Source organism: Candoia aspera, chromosome 4, assembly GCF_035149785.1.
Source record: "Candoia aspera isolate rCanAsp1 chromosome 4, rCanAsp1.hap2, whole genome shotgun sequence".
NCBI lineage: Eukaryota > Metazoa > Chordata > Lepidosauria > Squamata > Boidae > Candoia > Candoia aspera.
In genome coordinates, this window is record NC_086156.1 from 25,618,280 (window position 1) to 25,637,890 (window position 19,611).

General features: G+C 38.3%; 1 protein-coding gene across 1 annotated transcript; it reads left to right on the plus strand.

The window, feature by feature from the left end:
- Nucleotides 1-7,261: 7,261 nt before the first annotated feature.
- Nucleotides 7,262-18,381, plus strand: ASB4 (ankyrin repeat and SOCS box containing 4). Its single transcript, XM_063303657.1, has 5 exons — nucleotides 7,262-7,513; nucleotides 10,180-10,479; nucleotides 14,497-14,987; nucleotides 16,378-16,491; nucleotides 17,513-18,381. The coding sequence occupies exons 1-5, from the start codon at nucleotides 7,312-7,314 to the stop codon at nucleotides 17,699-17,701; spliced, it is 1,296 nt and encodes a 431-aa protein (XP_063159727.1). The 5' UTR covers nucleotides 7,262-7,311; the 3' UTR covers nucleotides 17,702-18,381.
- Nucleotides 18,382-19,611: the final 1,230 nt, after the last annotated feature.

Sequence of the window (19,611 nt, forward strand, 5' to 3'; positions counted from 1 at the left end):
AGTATGTTGTCTAAGGATGCTTGGTGTTCCTACTGGATTAATTTATTCCAGTTTGAAGGCTGAAATATTACTGGCATGCATCAGAGCCAGCTACAGTTCTGATTCAGTGCCAGCATAGTAGCTTAACTACTAATCACAGTAATGATTGCTTGGCTAAGAATGACACTGTCTGCCATTCCATACTGAAACATGGCATTAATGTGCTTGTTTTTGAGTCATTGCAGGGCTTTCTGAGATCTTCAGTTTTGGCCCAGCTTGGTTATTTAATGGAACTCTTGGTGCACTGTCCATGAGATGCTGCGAAGTGGAGACAGTAGCGTCCTTTGCTCCATGGGAATTTCTCTTTACCCTGGAGAGATAAGGTGCTCCTATTCTGCCAGAGCCAGACATTCTCTCCAGGGCTCCCCTCTACCCTCCTGCAGAACAAACAAGATGTGGCCTTTTCATTTTTTAATTAATTAAGAAGTTGATAGCTGGACTGTTAAAAAAAAAAAAGGACATGTTTTGTTCCATGTCTCAAAAATTCTTGGGGAGTGAATCTGGAACCATATTAGCTCTTGCACAAAAAATCTGTATTTCTGCTGCCAGACTATAAGTAAATGCTGACTTATGGCTGGAAGAATGGCAGCTTTTCCTTCCCTATCATCCTTCTTACACTTTATTGCCTAATAAACCCATCTTGCTTAACGAAGGGATCCCAAAAGTTTGCATGCTGTTTTGTGACTTTCAGCTGGCCAGAGAAATGTGAGCTGCAAAATACCTATTGTGTAGCGGTGGTGACTGGAAAGGGGAGTTTACTGCCATTTGATCCCATTGTTTACATTTCCTTTTCTATGCCTGTGTGAGTATCTAAACATTTGATATGGAAACAGATTTGACTTTTATAGTTGGATTTTAGATTTTCAAAATGGAGAACCCAAGAATTATTGCCTTGTTTCTTCTTCTAAATAAGCAATATATGTAAGTTAGATTAGTGTTTTTATACCTATACTCACACCCAAATAATACTAGTAGTAGTTTTATTTAGTATGTGCAAATACAAGCCAAAATTATATACAATATAAACCAACATCACAATAAAACAATATCAGGTTAAGGCATTTCATTATGGAATATAATAATCAATATAAACAATTCCTAATAGTAGCACAACTTTAATATAAATCTGTACCTAATGGAAGAAGAGATAAATGTCCAGCAAAAAGAACATGTTAAGGGCTTGGGCCAATGCAAATATTTTATCCTAAAAGCTTCTCTAACAGCAACCACTACTACTACATAAATGTAAGACTACTACTACTCTTAAAAACTCACCCCAAACTTAATGTTCCTGTTAAGTTTAACCATAGTCCTCAAATAAGCTTAATGCTCTCCCTAACTTAATTAGTTTGCCAAAAAAGGTTTTTATGCTGAAATTTTCCTAGCAGGGAATCCCTATCGTAACATGAAAATTAACACTATCAAGAGGAGGAAGGACTATTTTGTATGTTTGCTGCCTTGAGTTATTTATAAAAATAATAAAGGTGGGATATTAAATAAATAAATAAATAAATAAATAAATAAATAAATAAGTTTATCTAAAAGCTGACTTCCCACTAAATCTAACCTCAGATTTCAAGGAAGTCTAACCCTAACCCTAACCTCAGTCTCACAGCAAAAGAAATGTCGTGAATAATTCCTACCATAATCTGAGATTACATTAAATTTGCTCTAAAGTTACCTCTCACACTAAACTGAACCACAGACCTCAGGGAAGCCTAACGCTAACCCTACCTACACCTTCTTCCCAACAGAGCTTTTTTAAATATGAAGCAGCCTTCATATCCATATGTTACAAGAGAGGAAAAATGCTGATGACAGTAATTCTAGTATAAATATGTTAAAGGCTAGTAACTAGCCTAGTATGTAGGCTAGTATGTACAATTTGCTTCTGTCGATTTGCCAATGCAGAGAAAATCCTCTAGATGATGAAATTCTAGCTGGGAAATACTTTTTAATTTTTAAATTACAGTCTTTGAAGAAGAAATCTTTCAAAGGGTTTTTTTTCTTTTCCCCTCTAAAACTGGGATATGAAGTATGTATTTTCTTATAAGATTGTTACTTCTGAGATCACTGTTGTGTCCAACATGGGGATATAAAGACTGGAGGAAGCCCAGTGATCAATAAACCCAACAACATTTTATAGATTTTACTGCTTACATCAGAAGTAGCTAAAGGGAAGAAAGAGGACAGACTTAGCCCTTGAGTTGAATAGTATGCTGCAGCTGGAAAGGCTGTTGTAGAATGAGTGAAAGCCTATACCTGCAACTAGGGATGTCAACATGTAAAAGGGTTTGATGGTGCAGTCATGGCTGCTACCTTCACACCCACACACCATAGATGCACTTGGACCTAACTTCCTTGATACAAGTTCCAAAAGCTGATGCTGTTTACTATATTTATATGACAAGGAGGATGATGGGCTTTTTTTCTCCAAAGAAATTACGTTTAAAATACGAAGGCCATATTTGGCACTTTTGTCCTCTACCACTTCCATTCCCAAAACCATCAAAAGCAGTTGGAAGATGATCTGTGATTGTCTTCAAACCTGCTGACTTTGCAGCGCAGAAAACAAGGAGCAAATATCACTGGCCCGCAAAAATCTTACCCACAGCCACTGGGCACAAAAGGAGAATAAATTGTTTGAATTCCCAAACTACACCCAAGTCCTTTTTTAAAGATTATGTGAATATGTTCGGTTGCATGAAAAACAAACAAATGAGTAGAAATCCGAGCAGTTCTCATGAGGGGGAGCAGCAAAGTTATTGACCTTCTTTTCCCCTTGGGTAATTCTTCAGGCATTACTCTAACTTAGGCATGGGCCCAATACAAAGACCAATGTTTATATACTCACTCCTTGGCTGCCATCTTGACCTTTTTGATTCCTCTCCCATGGACATTCCTGGGTGTGTAGTATTTCCTTAGGGACCCACAAGATTGTGGGACCCCAAACTTGTCTCAGGGGGAGGTAATTTTAAGGATATTCCTTTTTCAAACTCCAGAATTGTTAGACAGCATAAACGACGTGACCAGCAAAAAACCATAAGATGAATTAGGGTCAAGTGTTTAAACCTTTAGCTGGTTAAAGATAGAGGTTTCTACAGGCCGATATCACTTTCTCTGGTGTGCTAAAGTCAGCCCAAATGTTTAGAGTTTCTGGGAGGACATGGGTGATGACAAATTTGATAAATAAATAAATAAATAAATAAAATAAGTATGTGCGTATATGTGTACTTCTAATATGCATTTTTGTACACTTAATTTCTGCGTTGTTGCTGGGTGACAAATGTCTTCAATGCAATGGGAGTTTGTATGCATTTTATTCTAGTTAAAGATGTTTTCACTTTTTGTTTCTTTGTCTATAAATAAATTAAATAATAATTTAAAAAGCCACAGAAAAAAAAAAAACTCCTTCTTTTCCCCTTAAAGCCCCAAAGGCTAGATGGCTGAAAGATGGCCAGAAGGCAGGAAGAGATCCATAGGATGAAGCAAGAGTTCCTGCAAATGGGAAAGTGAACTGGATGTATCCACAAGATTTACAGAACTATAGCACTTCAGATAAAATACTAGTTGTATTGGGGTTTCGGATACACCATTGCTAAGCCAGAACTCTTAAATACAACTTATGTCCTGGGTTCATAGAGGTCCCAAGTTGCTTTCAAAGCACTGAAGAGTCTTTGTATACAGTTCATTGAGAATATTGTAATAGATACTTTGTTGTTCTCTCCTCTTCTTTTGTGAGCGGGGGATCTTTATAAATTCACAGTCATGCTTTCAAGTGTGCTATGAATTTAGAAGTATATGTTTCTTTACTTAGAGTCCTAGACCTATAAAAGACAACAATTCAATATTTAAAAAGTACGTGGTAAACCAGGCTTGAGACAATTAGTAATATGATACCAAGTGACTTCTGTAAGGCATAGCTATTGCTAATAATTTGGCAATCTTTCTAGCAGTTGCCTATATTTGGTCTTACTGTATAGGAAAAAGTCAGAGAGAAAACTAAGAATTCTAACAATCAGGTTTGTAAATGCAGATGCCATGGATGATATAATGGGCATGAGTTACTGTCTCAACCTCTATGTCTGAACATACGCAAATGCAGCTATTGTATGGAGGAGGAGTATACTGTATCTACCTGCAGTCATCATAATAGGTAATATATTCAAGCTAAAGTAAAAAATGTTCTGTGAGGAGCATAGAAGGTGTGTGTGTGTGTATTAGCCAAGGGGGAAGGGGAGGCAACAGTTGCACCATAATGAAAATGAGTAATTTAGCTTTATTATTTTGAAGATCAAATCTCAAATCCCTGGTTTAAGTTCATTCTTGTCTACTTCCATCTTCACATACTTATTCCCCAGTCTATTAATGACACAGATGTTCCTGAGAACTGGCTCTGTTATTTAAACCAGTCCTCAAACTTGAACTGGATATTAAATGGGTGACCTTGGGCCAATCACCCTTTCTCAGCCCTAGGAAGGAGGCAATAGCAAAGCACTTCTGAAAATCTTGCCAAGAAAACTGCAGGGACTAGTCCAGGCAGTTGCCCGGAGTGAAAAACTGACTTGAAGGCACCCCACCCCACCCCAAACTCAGAAGTGGTAACTGCAGGCAACTTTAATGCTAGGACAGGACTCAATTGTAAGTCCTTCTCCAGCACTATAAAATATCTAGTTTCTCTTTAACTGGCTACTCTCAGAACTTGAAGATGGGGGTAGCCTAAGTTTTCTAGAGAACATGTCATAGCTCTGGTGCCACCCCAGAAAAAAAACTTGTCTCATGTCTTCTCCAACCACACTTGTTATGGAAATAGACTATAAAGCCAATTCTCAGATTATGAACTTTGTAGGAAGAATAGAGTCTGAGGCTCAAGCAAGATGAAGTTTGACCTTCCATCTCTGGACATTTTGCAAATGACAATCAAGGACTCTCAAAGCTCTACTGGGTCATTGGGTTTTCCTCTACTTGCAACAAACTGTGAAACATCAGGGGTGGGTGTGGGGTGGGTGTTGCCATGTCTCATGATTTTGTTTTCATCTTGTCCTCAGCCCATGAGTGAGATACATTAGCTGTACCAGCATCACACTACTTTTTATTTATTTATTTATTTATCAATTAAATTTCTATCACTGCCCATCTACCCCAAAAGGGGACTCTGAGTGGTTTACAATAATTCCAACACCATCCAAGGTAACAGTAATGTTGGAAGTGTCAAAGTGGCAGACGGGTAAATAAACTTAGAGAGGGTAATTTGGGTGACAGACTTAAAAAAAAAGTGAGAAGGGAAAAACAACAGCATATGATCCATGTTATTTGTAATTTGAGCTTCAAATTTTCAACAGCTTCATTTGGAGTATCTGATTAGTTATATGTTTCACAAATGTAAGTCTGAACAAAATCATACTTTTACTAAGAAAAAGTATGATTTCTTAGTTGCTTTTTTCTCTTTTCTTTTCTTTCTCTTTTACTTTCTTGCACTTTTTATTTTTTCTATTTTTCTTCTCTTTTATAGTTTGTATTTTATTATTGTAGTTATAACTTTTAATAAAAATATTATTTAAAAAAAACCCAAAATCATACTTTTAAAACAGAACTTAAAGTACTGTAGCCACTCCAAAATTTCATAACCAAACATTTGGAGAGAAGGAAGATAATTCAGATGCTTTATCTCCCATTAACATATTGTGTTTATACATTAGCAGCTAGGCTAGAACAAAGCACCTCAGCCACTGTGATCTTTTGTATTTGCCAACACAAGACAAATGGCCTTTCTTTTGCATGACAGGTGCTTAAATAGGCTCCCTCTTACCTGCATAATATTCTAACCAGAATTCCACAGGATGTTGCTTGCATTGTAGTAAATGGCATACCCGGTATTCCAATTCATTTTGGGGCAATCAGCAACTGATTATTATTTCACATTTCAAAGCAGAGTTTATATATTTCTATATACATCTGATGTTGTATTGTTGTTGCTATCATCATCATCATCATCATCATCATCATCTACAGCAATATAATACTTTGTTTTGCTGTTATGGGAGGAATCCAGTATTAAGTGAGTGGAATTCCACTTATGCATCAGTTTCAATTTGCCTCCACAGAATACTCTCAAAAGCTGCTCTAAAGGATTTGAAAATAGGCATATGGAGAAGAACCTTTTATTATGATCATAATGTTTCCACTTATAGATATATTCTGTTGGATTATGCCAGCTATATTCCGTCACTTTACATTTCTATATATATAAATTGTGTCCATTTACATAGCACTTCTTCACATTTATAATTGTGCATTGACTATAATTTCAGTTACTTTTACACTCAGGGACAGCCTTATTATTATGCACAGTAAATAGACTACAGTATGTCATAAGCAGACCGGAGATAGCAAAGGACAATCAGTTCTCAAACTTCAGCTAGACCAAGATATAGCTACTCAATTACTGACTGAGATTGCTCAACAAGGAAGACCTGCTCTCACGTGTGATTGTTCAGAGACTTCAACCATGTTTGACGGGTCTTCCCCGGCTGGTCCCAACAAATGAAGTGAGGAGGGGATGGACACAGAGAAACCCTTTTCAATAACTGATCCTTCAGAAGGCCCTCTCCAATGGAAGTGCCTGCCTGGTGCTTCCATTATTGTCTTCCTGGAGCAAAGTAAGATTTTTCAGTTCTTTCAGTTATCTTGCTGCCATTGTTGAACTAAGATAGAAGAAGGGAGTGCCATCTTGTTCTATCCTTCAGGTGGCCAATTATCTTGGGCCAGCCTGATTTTCGTCCACCTTAATGAGTGGGCTAATGGACAGTAGAGGTAACTGGGGACAGAGAAAATAATCTATGTGACAAATAAAACCTCTACCTAGTGGAGAAATGGTGAGAGATATTAACTGTCCATGTCAAAACCAAGCCAGGAAATTAGGTTTCCAGAAATGAATATGGTTAGTTGCTGCTTTTGCTGAGAAATCACATCAGCTTTAAGAGCTTTTTGAGTTAATCATAACAAGTTTGTGCCAGGTAAAGTTGTGATGACTACCTAATCCCTTGAGTGTATTTCTTCGTACTGGCATTGCAGATCAGCTTTGGTTTCATTCGACAGAATTAGGCATGTAAGAGAGCGGCTGATGTTTGCTTTACATAAATAGAACGGGCAGATCAGCATTGCTTAGTGTTAAAATTATCTTTGGGCTTGCAGGCTAGCGTGCTTTGGAAAACCTAGAACGCCCGTTCATGCATTTTATAAACACAGACGCCTGGCACACTGAAAACAAGCATGTTAGAACCCCCTGAGGAAAACACCGGAGAAACCATTACACGGGCCGCAAAAGCCAAGCGAATGAAAAATGCTTGTTTGGAAGCTCTACAGTCAAATGACTACAGAACGCTGGAGGAGCTTTTGGCCCAAAAACAGATGGATGTGGATACGGTGTTTGAAGTAGAAGATGAGAATTTGCTTCTGGCCTCTTACAAACAAGGTAAAAATCATGCCAATGTTTCAGCTTGTGAAATATTTGAGAGAAATTAGCTATTGCTTGTTACGAGTATTTGCCCATTAAGGGTCTTATTGCATTCAGTAAACTCCCAAATCCTAATCTGATTAAGCTGTTTGTGTGAAGCAGAATCTCTTCTATGGACTGTATATACAGCAGCACAGAAGAAATAGGCTGGGTGCCAGAAACTTTAGGAAACCCTCAAAATATCAGTCTTATCTACAACTTTCATGAAATGGAAACCATTAAAGTTTGAAGCTGAATATACCAGGGAGTTTTTAACAGTGACAAGATCAAGACAGGTGGGGATGTTAGTCCCCAATGATTGTTCTTCTGGTTCCATTTCTGGGGAATGTATAGAAAAATCAGAGGTATGATATGTAAACATTAGAAGTGTGCCAGTGACCAAAAAAATGTAATTTCATTATAAACTTGCAACACTCTTGCTTTAATTTCCCCGTTCCCTCCCCCAGCTTTGGCCAAATAGTTCTGCTTCAGGCCATATTTAAAATAGCTTAGGAAGGAACTCAAGATCCAGTTTGGTCGAGTGGTTAAGGCACCAGGCTAGAAACCAGGAGACTGAGAGTTCTAATCCTGCCTTAGATATGAAAGCCAGCTGGGTGACCTTGGGCCAGTCACTCTCTTTCAGCCCTAGGAATGAGGCAATAGCAAACCATTTCTGAAATCTTGCCAAGAAAACTGGAGGGACTAGTCCAGGCAGTTGCCTGGAGTTAAACACTGACTCAAAGGCACACACACACAAAAGGAAAGAAACTCTGGCAAGAACAGCAGGTAGCAATTTCACTATGATTACACAACAAGCTTTAACATGCTGCATATACCCTATACAGCAGTCAGTGAGGTAAAGGGAATAGATGTAATATAAGGTGCACTTGCAGTATATCATGAAGTATTACCTTTATTCATATGGACACACATACAGGATTCCTGAAGCACTTCTGCATTATGTGAGCATTGGAAAACACAGGGCAGGTTGCATATGCCTGCTCAGTGATGTAATCAGGAGAGAGGTGGGCTTACAATGGGGCAATCAGCCACATTCTGAGCTGCTGCCCAACTACCTCTCCCATAGGATGCATTGGAGAATTTTTTCAAGAGAGGTTTTTCTTGAAAGAAGTTGACCTGATTCAGCTGGATCTGGCCCATTTTAAACTCAATCTTTTTTTTTTCTGGCTTCTCCTGCCACACCAAATATGGTACTGTTCTGTTTTGTTTTCAGAAAGTTATCTTGCTGATGGACAACCAGGCAGAATTCTGAGTCCTCTTACATTATTTCTTTCTAACATTCCACTGGGCTGGAGAGAATTAACCTCTCATTGTAAAGAAAGTATTCCAATAACTGATTTGAACACTAGGTAATAGTTCTTTTATCATACTATTTGCTTCAGCTGAAGTATTATTCAATACTTTTAAAGAGAAAACAACACAGGTCTGCCTACGGATATGTAGGCAGGCTTAAAGCCTGTGCTGTACCATTATAATTCAACTTTTAAGATACTGGGTTAGAGATCAAGGCAACTGCCTCCAGTTCAACCACTGGTCAGTTTAGTTTGCTAGTATGCATACTGACTTGCAGTTAGAAGCATAGTATTGTCCACTGCCCCAAAGGGCAGCAAATATATAGTTTTGCTCTTCAACATGATGGTGCAACACTGTGTCTCACACCACTGCCTCACTGCCTAATAATCAGTTTTGCTTTCTTGATTTTCCTTTCATATGTTTGGATAATTTCATTCTTGTAACAGTTTTAATTTTTTTTTAAATACTACAATTTATACATACTTTAGTTTACATTTTCTCCAAAATCATTTGCAAAACCTGTGTACATTATAGATTATTGCAACATTCTGCTTGCAATAATCGATAATGTACACAGGTTTTGCAAACAATTTTCCCCAATATAATGCATTTTTGTATGTTAATAATATGACCACAGTATAAACATTTCTCATGCAATGGAACCCCTAAGATATGGCTAACTGCCCTGCAAAATATGGCAAATTGCACAAATTTTGAAGGAGAATTGAGTTTTTTTCTTGTCTTGGTTCAACAATGCAAAATTAGATAAGATCACATTCCAGTGCAAGCTACACAAAGTCCTATCCCTACTATCAACCTACCTGCAATGTTTTCTCAATTTGAAAGGAATAAATCGATCCATGTACCCATTTCTTTACACAGCTTTTATCTATAACTCCACAGAACTACTGGGCTGCACAGTTTTTGTACTAGTCTTCTCTGGGATAGGGGGATAGGGAAGGAAAACCTCTGCCCCTCTTACAGTAAACCACTGCATTTCTCTAGGCTGGGTGCAGGGGAGAGATGGGCTCTTCTACTCCTCCTCTGCTGGCTTGCTGACTCACCTGCATGCCATTCCTTCTTGCCAGGCAAGAATGCTTGAACATGAGGGTCTCTTCATGTATTTCTCCAGTTTCAGTGAATGAGGTTTCTCTATGCATATAAGAGATCTGCGTGCAGCAAAATACCATGGAACTTGGCTTAGGGCAAACTAGTATATATACATAGAACATATTAAATTGGGTAGTATATTATATTCCAGATTGCAACCTACAGAGCCTAAAAACTTTTGTACTAATCAATCTTCTTGTTTGTTCCCCCTCCTAAAACAGGATATTGGCTGCCTAGTTATAAACTGCAGCATTCCTGGGCAACAGGACTACATTTATCTGTTCTGTACGGCCATCTGGAGAGCCTGAGGGTCCTGCTGAAGCACAAAGCAACCATCAACTGCAGACCCAATGGGAAAGCAGCAATCCACATAGCATGTGAAGTTGCCAATCTGGATTGTGTCAAGATACTCTGCAGCCACGGAGCAAAACCCAACTGCTATTCACTGGGTGGGCTTGCACCTCTGCATTATTGTACCACAAAGTTTTCCATGCCTTGTGCACAGCAGTTAATCTGGAAAGGTAAATGCAATTGCTTAAAAGTAGTCATTATTGTTTCAAACTGCTGGGGAGAGGACTGCATGAATGATTATGGAGATACAAGCAAATGTTGTACAGGAACATCGAACAAGCTCAGAAGACTTTAGCTTTGATGTCTTCTTAAATTTGTTTTCAAAACAGGATTATGGATTTGGGCTTCAGGCAATATAATAATGTGCTCTGCACCTCTGTTCCTCAATCCTTCCGAATTGCTTTATCAATGATCAGATTGCACATTTTGTTCACTACTATGATGTACTTAAGAGTTTGCTCCACTAGGAGGCAAAATGAAGCAGCTGCCTCAGTTGGCATATATGCTGGGATCTGGGCAGCAGTAGCATCTCCCCTTCCACCCTGTTGATAGACAGACCTGTGAGTGTGCTATGTCACTTATCTTCAGACATTTTAGGTGAATAAGTGGCCTACTGCCAACTGTCATGTAAGTTTGGCTGCTGGCCAATTTGCTAATGTATCTCTTAATGAAAGGAGGGCACCATCTTTTCCTCTGTCACAAACAACTCTGTGTTTTTGGCTGGCTTAGATCTCACCAATGCTGCTAGCCCTTCTCAAATTGTGATTTCTACATTGCCTGAACTTTACATCCCATCATTTCTAGCCCGTGTGGCTATGAGGTTGTACAAGGCTGTTGTGAGTAATATTAGGGGTTCAGATAATGTTAATATGTAACTCTAGAAGATAGCAGTAACTGAGAGATGAATCAAGTGCTCCAAAATATTTTGCTCAAGAATCAAGAATATCAACATTTTCCACATTCTCTGCAGGTTTGTGAAATGCAAAGCAAGTAGCCTAAAACTAAAAAAAACACACACCATAAATAGAATGATTACCGAAAGTGGAGAAACCATCCCCAACTTCCTGAGATCACCAGACCTAGTATGAACTTGTCAATCTTCAGTTGCTTTGAGGGTTTCCTGAGACTTGGGGGACTGGAATTTTTTCCTGGCCTTCTTTTTCCCATCAAGCTTGTTTAGAGATCAGCTTCCATGGAATAAACTTCCAGAAACTAATTCTAAAAAAATAGGAAAAAGTAAAATGAAATAAAATGGAATAAAGCTGGTTGCTGAGAATAGTAAACAGGTGTCGGGATTTGCACATACAACGCATCGTGGCGTTCCGTGAGTGATGCACGAACAAATAAACAGTCCACAGTCTGTTGTAGAAAAAACCACTATACAGACTTTACTGTGCAATATATTACAATCAATCTACAGACCTTACAACCACCACTCCAACACCCCAGCAACCAATACCTATGGTGCACTGTTCTTTATACATGCATTCTGCTGTGTCATGCCACACCCTACAGGTATAGGCGCTGAGCTGATATGACAAGCAGCCCAGCTGTGCTCCTTGCACACAGACAGAAATATACTATATGGAGAATACCCTGACAACAGGTAGATGGATAAAAGGAATAGATTAAGAAATATACTACCCGCCCCACCCCTAGATAAAAAATAGAGTAAGACAATGAAAACTTGTTATAACTGTCATGCTATCGTGAGAATGTATGATCCTGAATCTAAGTTCATTTTGATTATAAGATCAAAAGGGAGCTGAATGTGTTTAAAATTATTAATGTGGGCATTGTTAAGATGGCTTTGCTTGCTGATAGATGCTGCTTACTGTGTTCGGCAGAAGGACAAATTAATGAGGTCATTCTTATTTTTCATGAAGAGAATAAAGTTCTTGTCTTGTTCCTGTTACTATCAATAATCAGAAAAACCCAAGTGACCTGTTTTCTATATGGCAAATACATTATCGGCCAAATATTTGTCATAAAGTGATGATATTATTCTTATTATTTTAGATTGTATGGGTGAACTATCTTGAAAAACTGGACTTTTCAGAAGAAGTAATATATAGACAACCTTTCAGCTAGGCCCTCTGACCTGATAAAAGAAATCTTAGCTGGTTAATCCTGTCATGTTAGTTGGATTGATTTATCAAATTAAATGTACAGTTTAGCACACAGTTTTGGAAATCACCCTAATGTAGCATCTTTTACTTTGTTTAAATGCAACCTAACTGCTTTCCCTTTCATCCTTTGTTCTTCTGCTCAGCAAAGCAACCTAGATTTGGAATCTGGGTTTTGAATGTGTATTTTGGATGAGCTGAGGATTCCACCTCCCCTGTGGAATACATTGCTCATTCATGCAACTTGCTTTGTTTATGGGCATGTGACAGTGAAGTGAATTACAGTTTCCTCCCTGCACTTTCAGGCCTTTCAGGTCTTGGAGCTGCCCTGGATCAAGTTCTAGGTTTGTTTAGAAAAGAGTTAAAGCAGTATAAGGAGTTCTGATCCACAGGATGGCTGAGAATCACTCCATACTGTGGATGCTGCTTTCCCAGTCAAGTACATTAAATTAGTAAATAACAGGAAGTTAGAAAATTAACAACATGTGCCATTTTCCCATTTTTAGGAAGGGATGAATTCATAGGAATCTTCCAGCCTTTTTTTTTCTTCATTACAGACACCCAAAGGCCCTTTTGATTTTGTAACTTATTTATATAGCCGGCATACCAACTTGGTGCTGCAAAATACTGGAAAGCAGCAAAAAGTTTAGATTTTCTGTATCTTTTTGTTTTTGTTTTCTGTGCATTCAAGTCAGTGTTCACTCCTGGCAATTTCCGGCAACTCCCTGCAGTTTTCTTGGCAAGATTTCTGAAGTGGGTTGCCGCTGCCTCTTTCCTAGGGCTGAGAGAAAGTGACTGGCCCAAGGTCACCCACTGGCTTTGTGCCTAAGGCAGGACTAGAACTCACAGTCTCCCAGCCTTAACTGTTATACCAAACCGGCTCAAGTACTCATCTGGATTTTTGCAGCCCCACCCCGGTGTTATAGTAACCCTAAACTAAGGTGATAGATCGCTATGGAGCTTTCCAGGAGCCCACAAGATGGGAAATAATTCTGCTTGAGGATGTAGGTGCTGATTGCCCACTTGATGGGGCTGTTGCTTCAGCTGAAAAAGCCATTAATCATTAAAGGGGCCACTTTCTGCACAGAAAGCTCTTCTAGCAGGAGACTCGTGATTTATGATACATTATCCACTTCTTTCAGTTTACTTGTTTGTTTGCTGTACAAACAAACCGCTGCTTTCGAAAATGTCCAGAAATTTTAGCTGGCTCAAAATGTGGTAACAAAATAATTAACTAGTAACTAGAAGACACAACCATATCACGCCAATGGTTTTCCATCTGCATCAACTGCCTGTACATTTCTAAATCCAATCCAAAGGGGTGGTATTAAATTTGAAGGATCTGAATGGTTTCAGTCCATATTCCCTGAGATAATTCTTCTTCACATTGTTGTCGTTGTTGTTGTTGTTGTTCAGTCGTTGTGTCGTGTCGGACCCTTCGTGACCCCACGGACCAGGGCACGCCAGGCCTTCCTGTCCTCCACTGTCTCCCGGAGTTTACTCAGATTCACGTTCATTGCGTCGGGGATGCCATCTAACCGTCTCATCCTCTGCCGTCCCCTTCTCCTTTTATCTAATTAGATCTTAATGTCGTATTCAGAGGCATTTCTCTGAATCTCCTTACTTACTAGAAGAAGTGACTTTTTGAATGAAAAAACGTTTCGATTTTTAAAAAAATCACATTATTTTACTCTTAAGACTTTTCAGCGTTTCTAATGTTTTGCTGATGTTTTTAAGTCACAATGATTTATCGGTTAATGTATTCTGTATAACTCACATTGTGATATGACGGTTTTCTCTTTTATGATTTATAAACTTTATTATGTATGGCCAAGACAGTGTCAGTTGTTGAACAGAATATGACACTGCCAATAAATGATTGATACAGGAAACAATTTAGATATTGCTATTTTGTGCATAGAAGCACTTATACAGAAGCACTTTTACATTAGGCATGAGAATCGAGCCTGCATTTTGAGAAATATTTTTATTGCTATAGGAGTATGAACTGCTGTACCAAACTCATTTCCCCCCTTTTCTTTATTGCTTCTTTTCAAACAGGTGCAGATATAAATATCAAATCAAACAATCAAGATGAAGAAATGCCCCTTCATGTAGTTGCTCGTTGTGGCACCCCTGAAATGGTTGCCTTTTATGTGGAGCAAGGAGCTGTAGTTGATGGTGCCAACGCCCACCGAGAAACACCATTGGCCTGTGCAGTTTACTGGGCTCTTAATGGTAAGGATCAAACCTACAGCACAGATCACCATCTGATATGCCGGATGCTCCTTGACTACAAAGCCGATGTTAATTCACGGGATGAAGATTTCAGGACCCCCCTCCATAAGGCAGCCTGGAATTGTGATCATGTACTGCTGGACATGCTGCTTGAGGCAGGTGCTGAAGCCAACTTGATGGACGATAATGGGTGTGGACCTCTGCAATATGTCCTGAAAGTGACAGATGTACGTCCTAGTGCTCAACCTGACATCTGTTTTCAGCTACTTCTAAATCATGGAGCTGCCAGAATATATCCACCACAATTCCATAAGGTGAAAAAGGGAAGTTGGTGTGTATATGTGTATTATGTAGATCAGAGACAAGGAATGATGGGATGGAGGTCTATCTTTTAAAACATCTCCAATTCAGAGCAATAGAATCTTGCAGATGTTTGCTTTGGTGTGGAAAATGATCTTGCAAGTTCTCATAAGATGTCTACCATCTGGAACCTGTAAAGTCAGAACAGAGGTCAATGGTTGTTGTTTCTAGATCTGACTGCAGGCCAGGCACTATATCAGAAAAAAGGCATCTTGTAATGGCTAATGGGAGCAGAAATGTCTTTTTTCTCTTTAACATATGCACTGGGAAACGAACACATGTGGGCTTAATATGAGACTTTAAGAAACGTTCACCTAAAATTCTATCAGGTAATAAGAATTCCATATTAGAACCATAATGGTTTCAATACATTGAAAAAACTTAAACAGAAAGACAGCAATGACACATCTTTCATTACTTACTCCATTGCCATCCTTCAAAGTAATCTGGGAACAATTGATTTGTGGATTATATACAGATGGATTTTCTATATGCAAGAATTGCATGGCACTTGTAAGAGTAAACTGGCCAGAGTGGCTAGGAGTTAAAGGAAGTTCAACAGCAATTTGAATCTTGGTCTCCCTGACCCCAGTCCAACATCTTACTTGATGTATCAGTCAGAAAGAGCATTCAGTGATAGGATCAAGAGGGTCGATCCTTTTCTAACAGCTTTTCCATAATTTGAATATTACTCATGGCTATTCTATACATATACATGTACTTAAATCTACATTTTGCAAACAGAAATGTGAAGCAATGTGTAGATATACAGGTGCCAAATTAAACTCATTCCTGGTATTGGGTTTACTTGCTACAACAAACCTTTTCTTTTTAATTGTGAGGAACAAATGTTACAATATAAAGTTAAACAGCAGTGAGCAATTCCTGATGTGCTAAATTCTCTACCAAGTTTGTAATCTGTGGATCTACAGAATACACACAGACATAATATAAGATGGATGACAGGCTTTCTAGAGAAGGTGTTAGGCTAGTTTGCTATAGTGGAACTGGAAAATACCAATATTTTTAATTATTCCCAGTAAAAGAGCTGAAAAGAATATAGCTATTGAGAATAAGGTTGGAATAGTTCTTTCCTACCAGATGGTATTTTTAAAAGACTGCATTTGGGGGCACCAGCAGGATGGGGGACAAAAGGCCATGATGATGGCCATGACCATGTAACCAAAGCCCCACTTCTGATCAATGCAGGGTCAAAGCTTCAATCATGAAGTCATGGTAACCATCTCAACCTTTTTGACCCCACATCTGCAAATGCCCCTGACTCAAAATGGCTTTCAGGACAACAGTGAAATCCAATGGGTAGTGATATGTTTCTGCTTATAGGTGTTGCAAGCTTGTTGCTCCTGTCCCAGAGCAGTTGAGGTTATTGTGAATTCATATGAACATATCAGGTGCACAACAAAATGGAGAAAAGCTGTACCTGATGATGTCTTTAAGGTAAGTGTTTGAAAATAATACATACTGTACATATATTTAAAATAATAGTTTAAATAATAATACAACTGTATTAGGGCAGTTGAGGTGATTCACTGCATTAAGCAATAATGTTATTTGTTTGATTTTAGCTTAGCATGATGTGTGAACCTAGCCAGTGTGGTTCAGCATCCATGCTTTTAGCTTTGAGCCTGAGATAAGTTAACCTGATCATTAAAGAAAATACAATGTATGAACCTAGTTAGTGTCTTTGTTGAAAGGAATACTTAGCAGGAGACAAATATTGGCACACTGAAATAAAAGTAGGGTTCTATACATTTTATTTTATTTATTTTTATTTGTTAGATTTCTACTCTAACTTTCCTCTAGGAACTCAGAGCAAGCTAGCTAGTACTCCCTCCTACAATTTGATCCTTACCAAATTAACCTAATCAACTAGACAGGCAGAGAAATATGGTTGATCTAAAACCACCCAATCATTTATTCTAGCAGAACTTGGATGTGCGAAGGCAAACTGATCCAACTCATCTTCTTCCACCCTTCCTTGTGTGACTACGAAGGGCCAACTGACTAGCCATAATAAAAATTCTCTCATCCAGTAAATGTTAAAAAATAAAAGGTGCCAAAGAAAAGTTTAATGAAAACTACAAGGCACCTGGGGAAATAAAACACATATGAAAACCAAAAGTTTAGTCAAAAGGAGAATGAGGGGGTAGTGGTGCCATCTGTGCTAAATTCACATGTGTGTCCAGTTGCATCCAAAGAGGTCTGAAAAAATATATTTGTTCTTCTCTGGCATATTCTATCTTGCTGAATTAGGAGACATCAAATTCCCTGGGAAGAAGAAGATATATTTAAATAGAGAGTCTAGAAAGTCAAAATATTTGGCTCCAGCCATGTACTTATAGCTACATTTCAGTAAAATAGATGAAATAATGGCCAAATCTGGCACATTTACTTCAAATGTTTTTTGTGCATAGAAGAAAGATATTAACTGCAAACATGTTTGGTTTTCTCTTCGCAGACATACAGCAGTTTCTATGAATCCCTTTTTGAGGCATGTGCAAATACACCACGATCACTGAAACATTTAGCCAGATGTGCTATTCGAAGAATATTGCTCCATAAATGTCACAAAGGAATCCCTTTGCTTTTAATTCCAGCAGTACTAAAGAGGTATTTGCTTTTAGAGCCAGAAGGAATAATATACTAAGTTATATTGTAAGAGACATTTTCAGATAATTCAATTTTAAAGTGTTAGGGTTCTATTCCCACTGGAGAAGTTAAAATCAAGATTTCTGTGACAGCAACAGCAAAAGGCAAAGCCAACATTTTCTACAAAGGATATTATGAATTCATATAGATATAGATAATTACTGAACTCTGAACACAGATAATAGAATATTTCATTCTTAGCACAGTTTCCAGAAGTACAACAAATGAAAAGGAAGGGCTAAGGAAAGTATTTCTGACTAAGGGAAGAGAGAAACAAAACACAACGTGTTGGGAAATGTTCTAAGGAGAGGTATTAACCTTCTCCAGCTGGAGGCCTCTGATGTTCCATATTACCACTGCCATATTGGATTAAGGTTATAGGGCTTGTAGTCCAAGATGCTGAGGGGGCAACAGGTCATGCAAGACTGCTGTGTATGTTAATCTTGTCATTTTGAGGCATGTTTTTCACCCTTGATAAAATCAGCAAGAAGTACTGAGAAAGATAAATTGTCAAATAGAAATCAGTACCTATAACCTTTCCCCCCTTTTTATTATATTGTTGTGAGTCTTATATTGTTTTGATACAATGATATTTATACAATATTAATGAAAAAATATTGATATTTTATTGTTTGGATAACTTAGGGTATTGGAAATAAAGAAAAGAGAAAGATTCTATTAATATTAGTTGTAATTTAGGATGCCAATATTACAAGCATAAAATTATTTGACTTTTTCATTCAGAATTAAATATAACATTAAGAAAGGAAGACTACTGCAGATTGCATTGAAGTATATGTTATACAATAAAGGTTTCAGTCTTGAGCTGATTACTTATTTTATAAAAATCAGTACATATAATCTAAGAGAGGGGTCCCTAACTTTTTTTAATATTGGGCACATTTGGAATTGGGGAACATGTCAAAATGGCTGCTGTGGTAGATACAGCCAATTACAAAATACCTTTTTAATCAGAAGGCACACCATCTTCTATTCCAGGATGTTCTCCAGAACCTCAGTTTATGTCTTTTTTCTGGCCACGTAATCCCAGAAAATACTATGCCTTAACAAAGCCATTGGCTAGGTTTGCACATCTCACAAAGCCATAGTGTGGTTAATTTGATTTTGATTTAAGATGATGGGGAACTACCTATTATGTTTTAAGATTAGGCACAAATCAGAATATGACAGTCTATTCAATAAATGATGGTTTAAAGAATCTGGCTATATCTTGTGTGTGATTGTAATCATAATCTGTGGAGTATTTTGCTGCAGATTTAAACACATTAAAAAGTTGATTTTCAGCTTTTCCTGACTGCTGTCAAATAGGTTGGGACTGCAGATCTCATCATCCCTACCCAACATGGTGATTGTAGTCCAGCACACCTGCAGGACACTTGCTGTGGAAAGTTGCAGTATCAACACACTATAATCAAGGGCTGTCACAGCTCCTGCCGGTGTGTACATACAATAAAAAGAGCTTTTTTTACTGCTGCAGTGTGAGAAAATAAAACGCACTGTAACGTCAACAAATTCACAATGGCTAAAGCAGCTCGGAAGCGAGAAATTAAAGGAAAGATAGTTGCCACCGGAATTAATCTTCTGCAGGACCAGGAAAAGATGGGAGACGACTCATGTTTAAAGTCTGCATGCATAATTTCATTCTTTGAGCCTGTCAGTGTGTGCACATAGAAGAGGGTGGTGTGCCGAAGAACAATAAGATGATGTGGCTCTTTCATTGTAGCTAAGGCTCCCATGCTGAGAGAGAAGGAACGGATCTTTGTCACCGCACTTCCCAGGACCCTCCCCATGTTGCAGCTGCCCTCCCTTTTCATTCTATGGGCATCTAGCCCCACTCCCCAGTTTTGTTCTAAGCAGGTGCTAGATTATACCCATTGTGGCATCTGA

Excerpts from the sequence above, each read along its gene's own strand:
- ASB4 (XM_063303657.1), top strand. The coding sequence starts at position 7,312 with ATGTTAGAACCCCCTGAGGAAAACACCGGAGAAACCATTACACGGGCC. Across the intron at positions 10,480-14,496 it reads ACAGCAGTTAATCTGGAAAG|GTGCAGATATAAATATCAAA; the intron begins GTAAATGCAATT and ends CTTTTCAAACAG. Across the intron at positions 14,988-16,377 it reads ATCCACCACAATTCCATAAG|GTGTTGCAAGCTTGTTGCTC; the intron begins GTGAAAAAGGGA and ends TTCTGCTTATAG.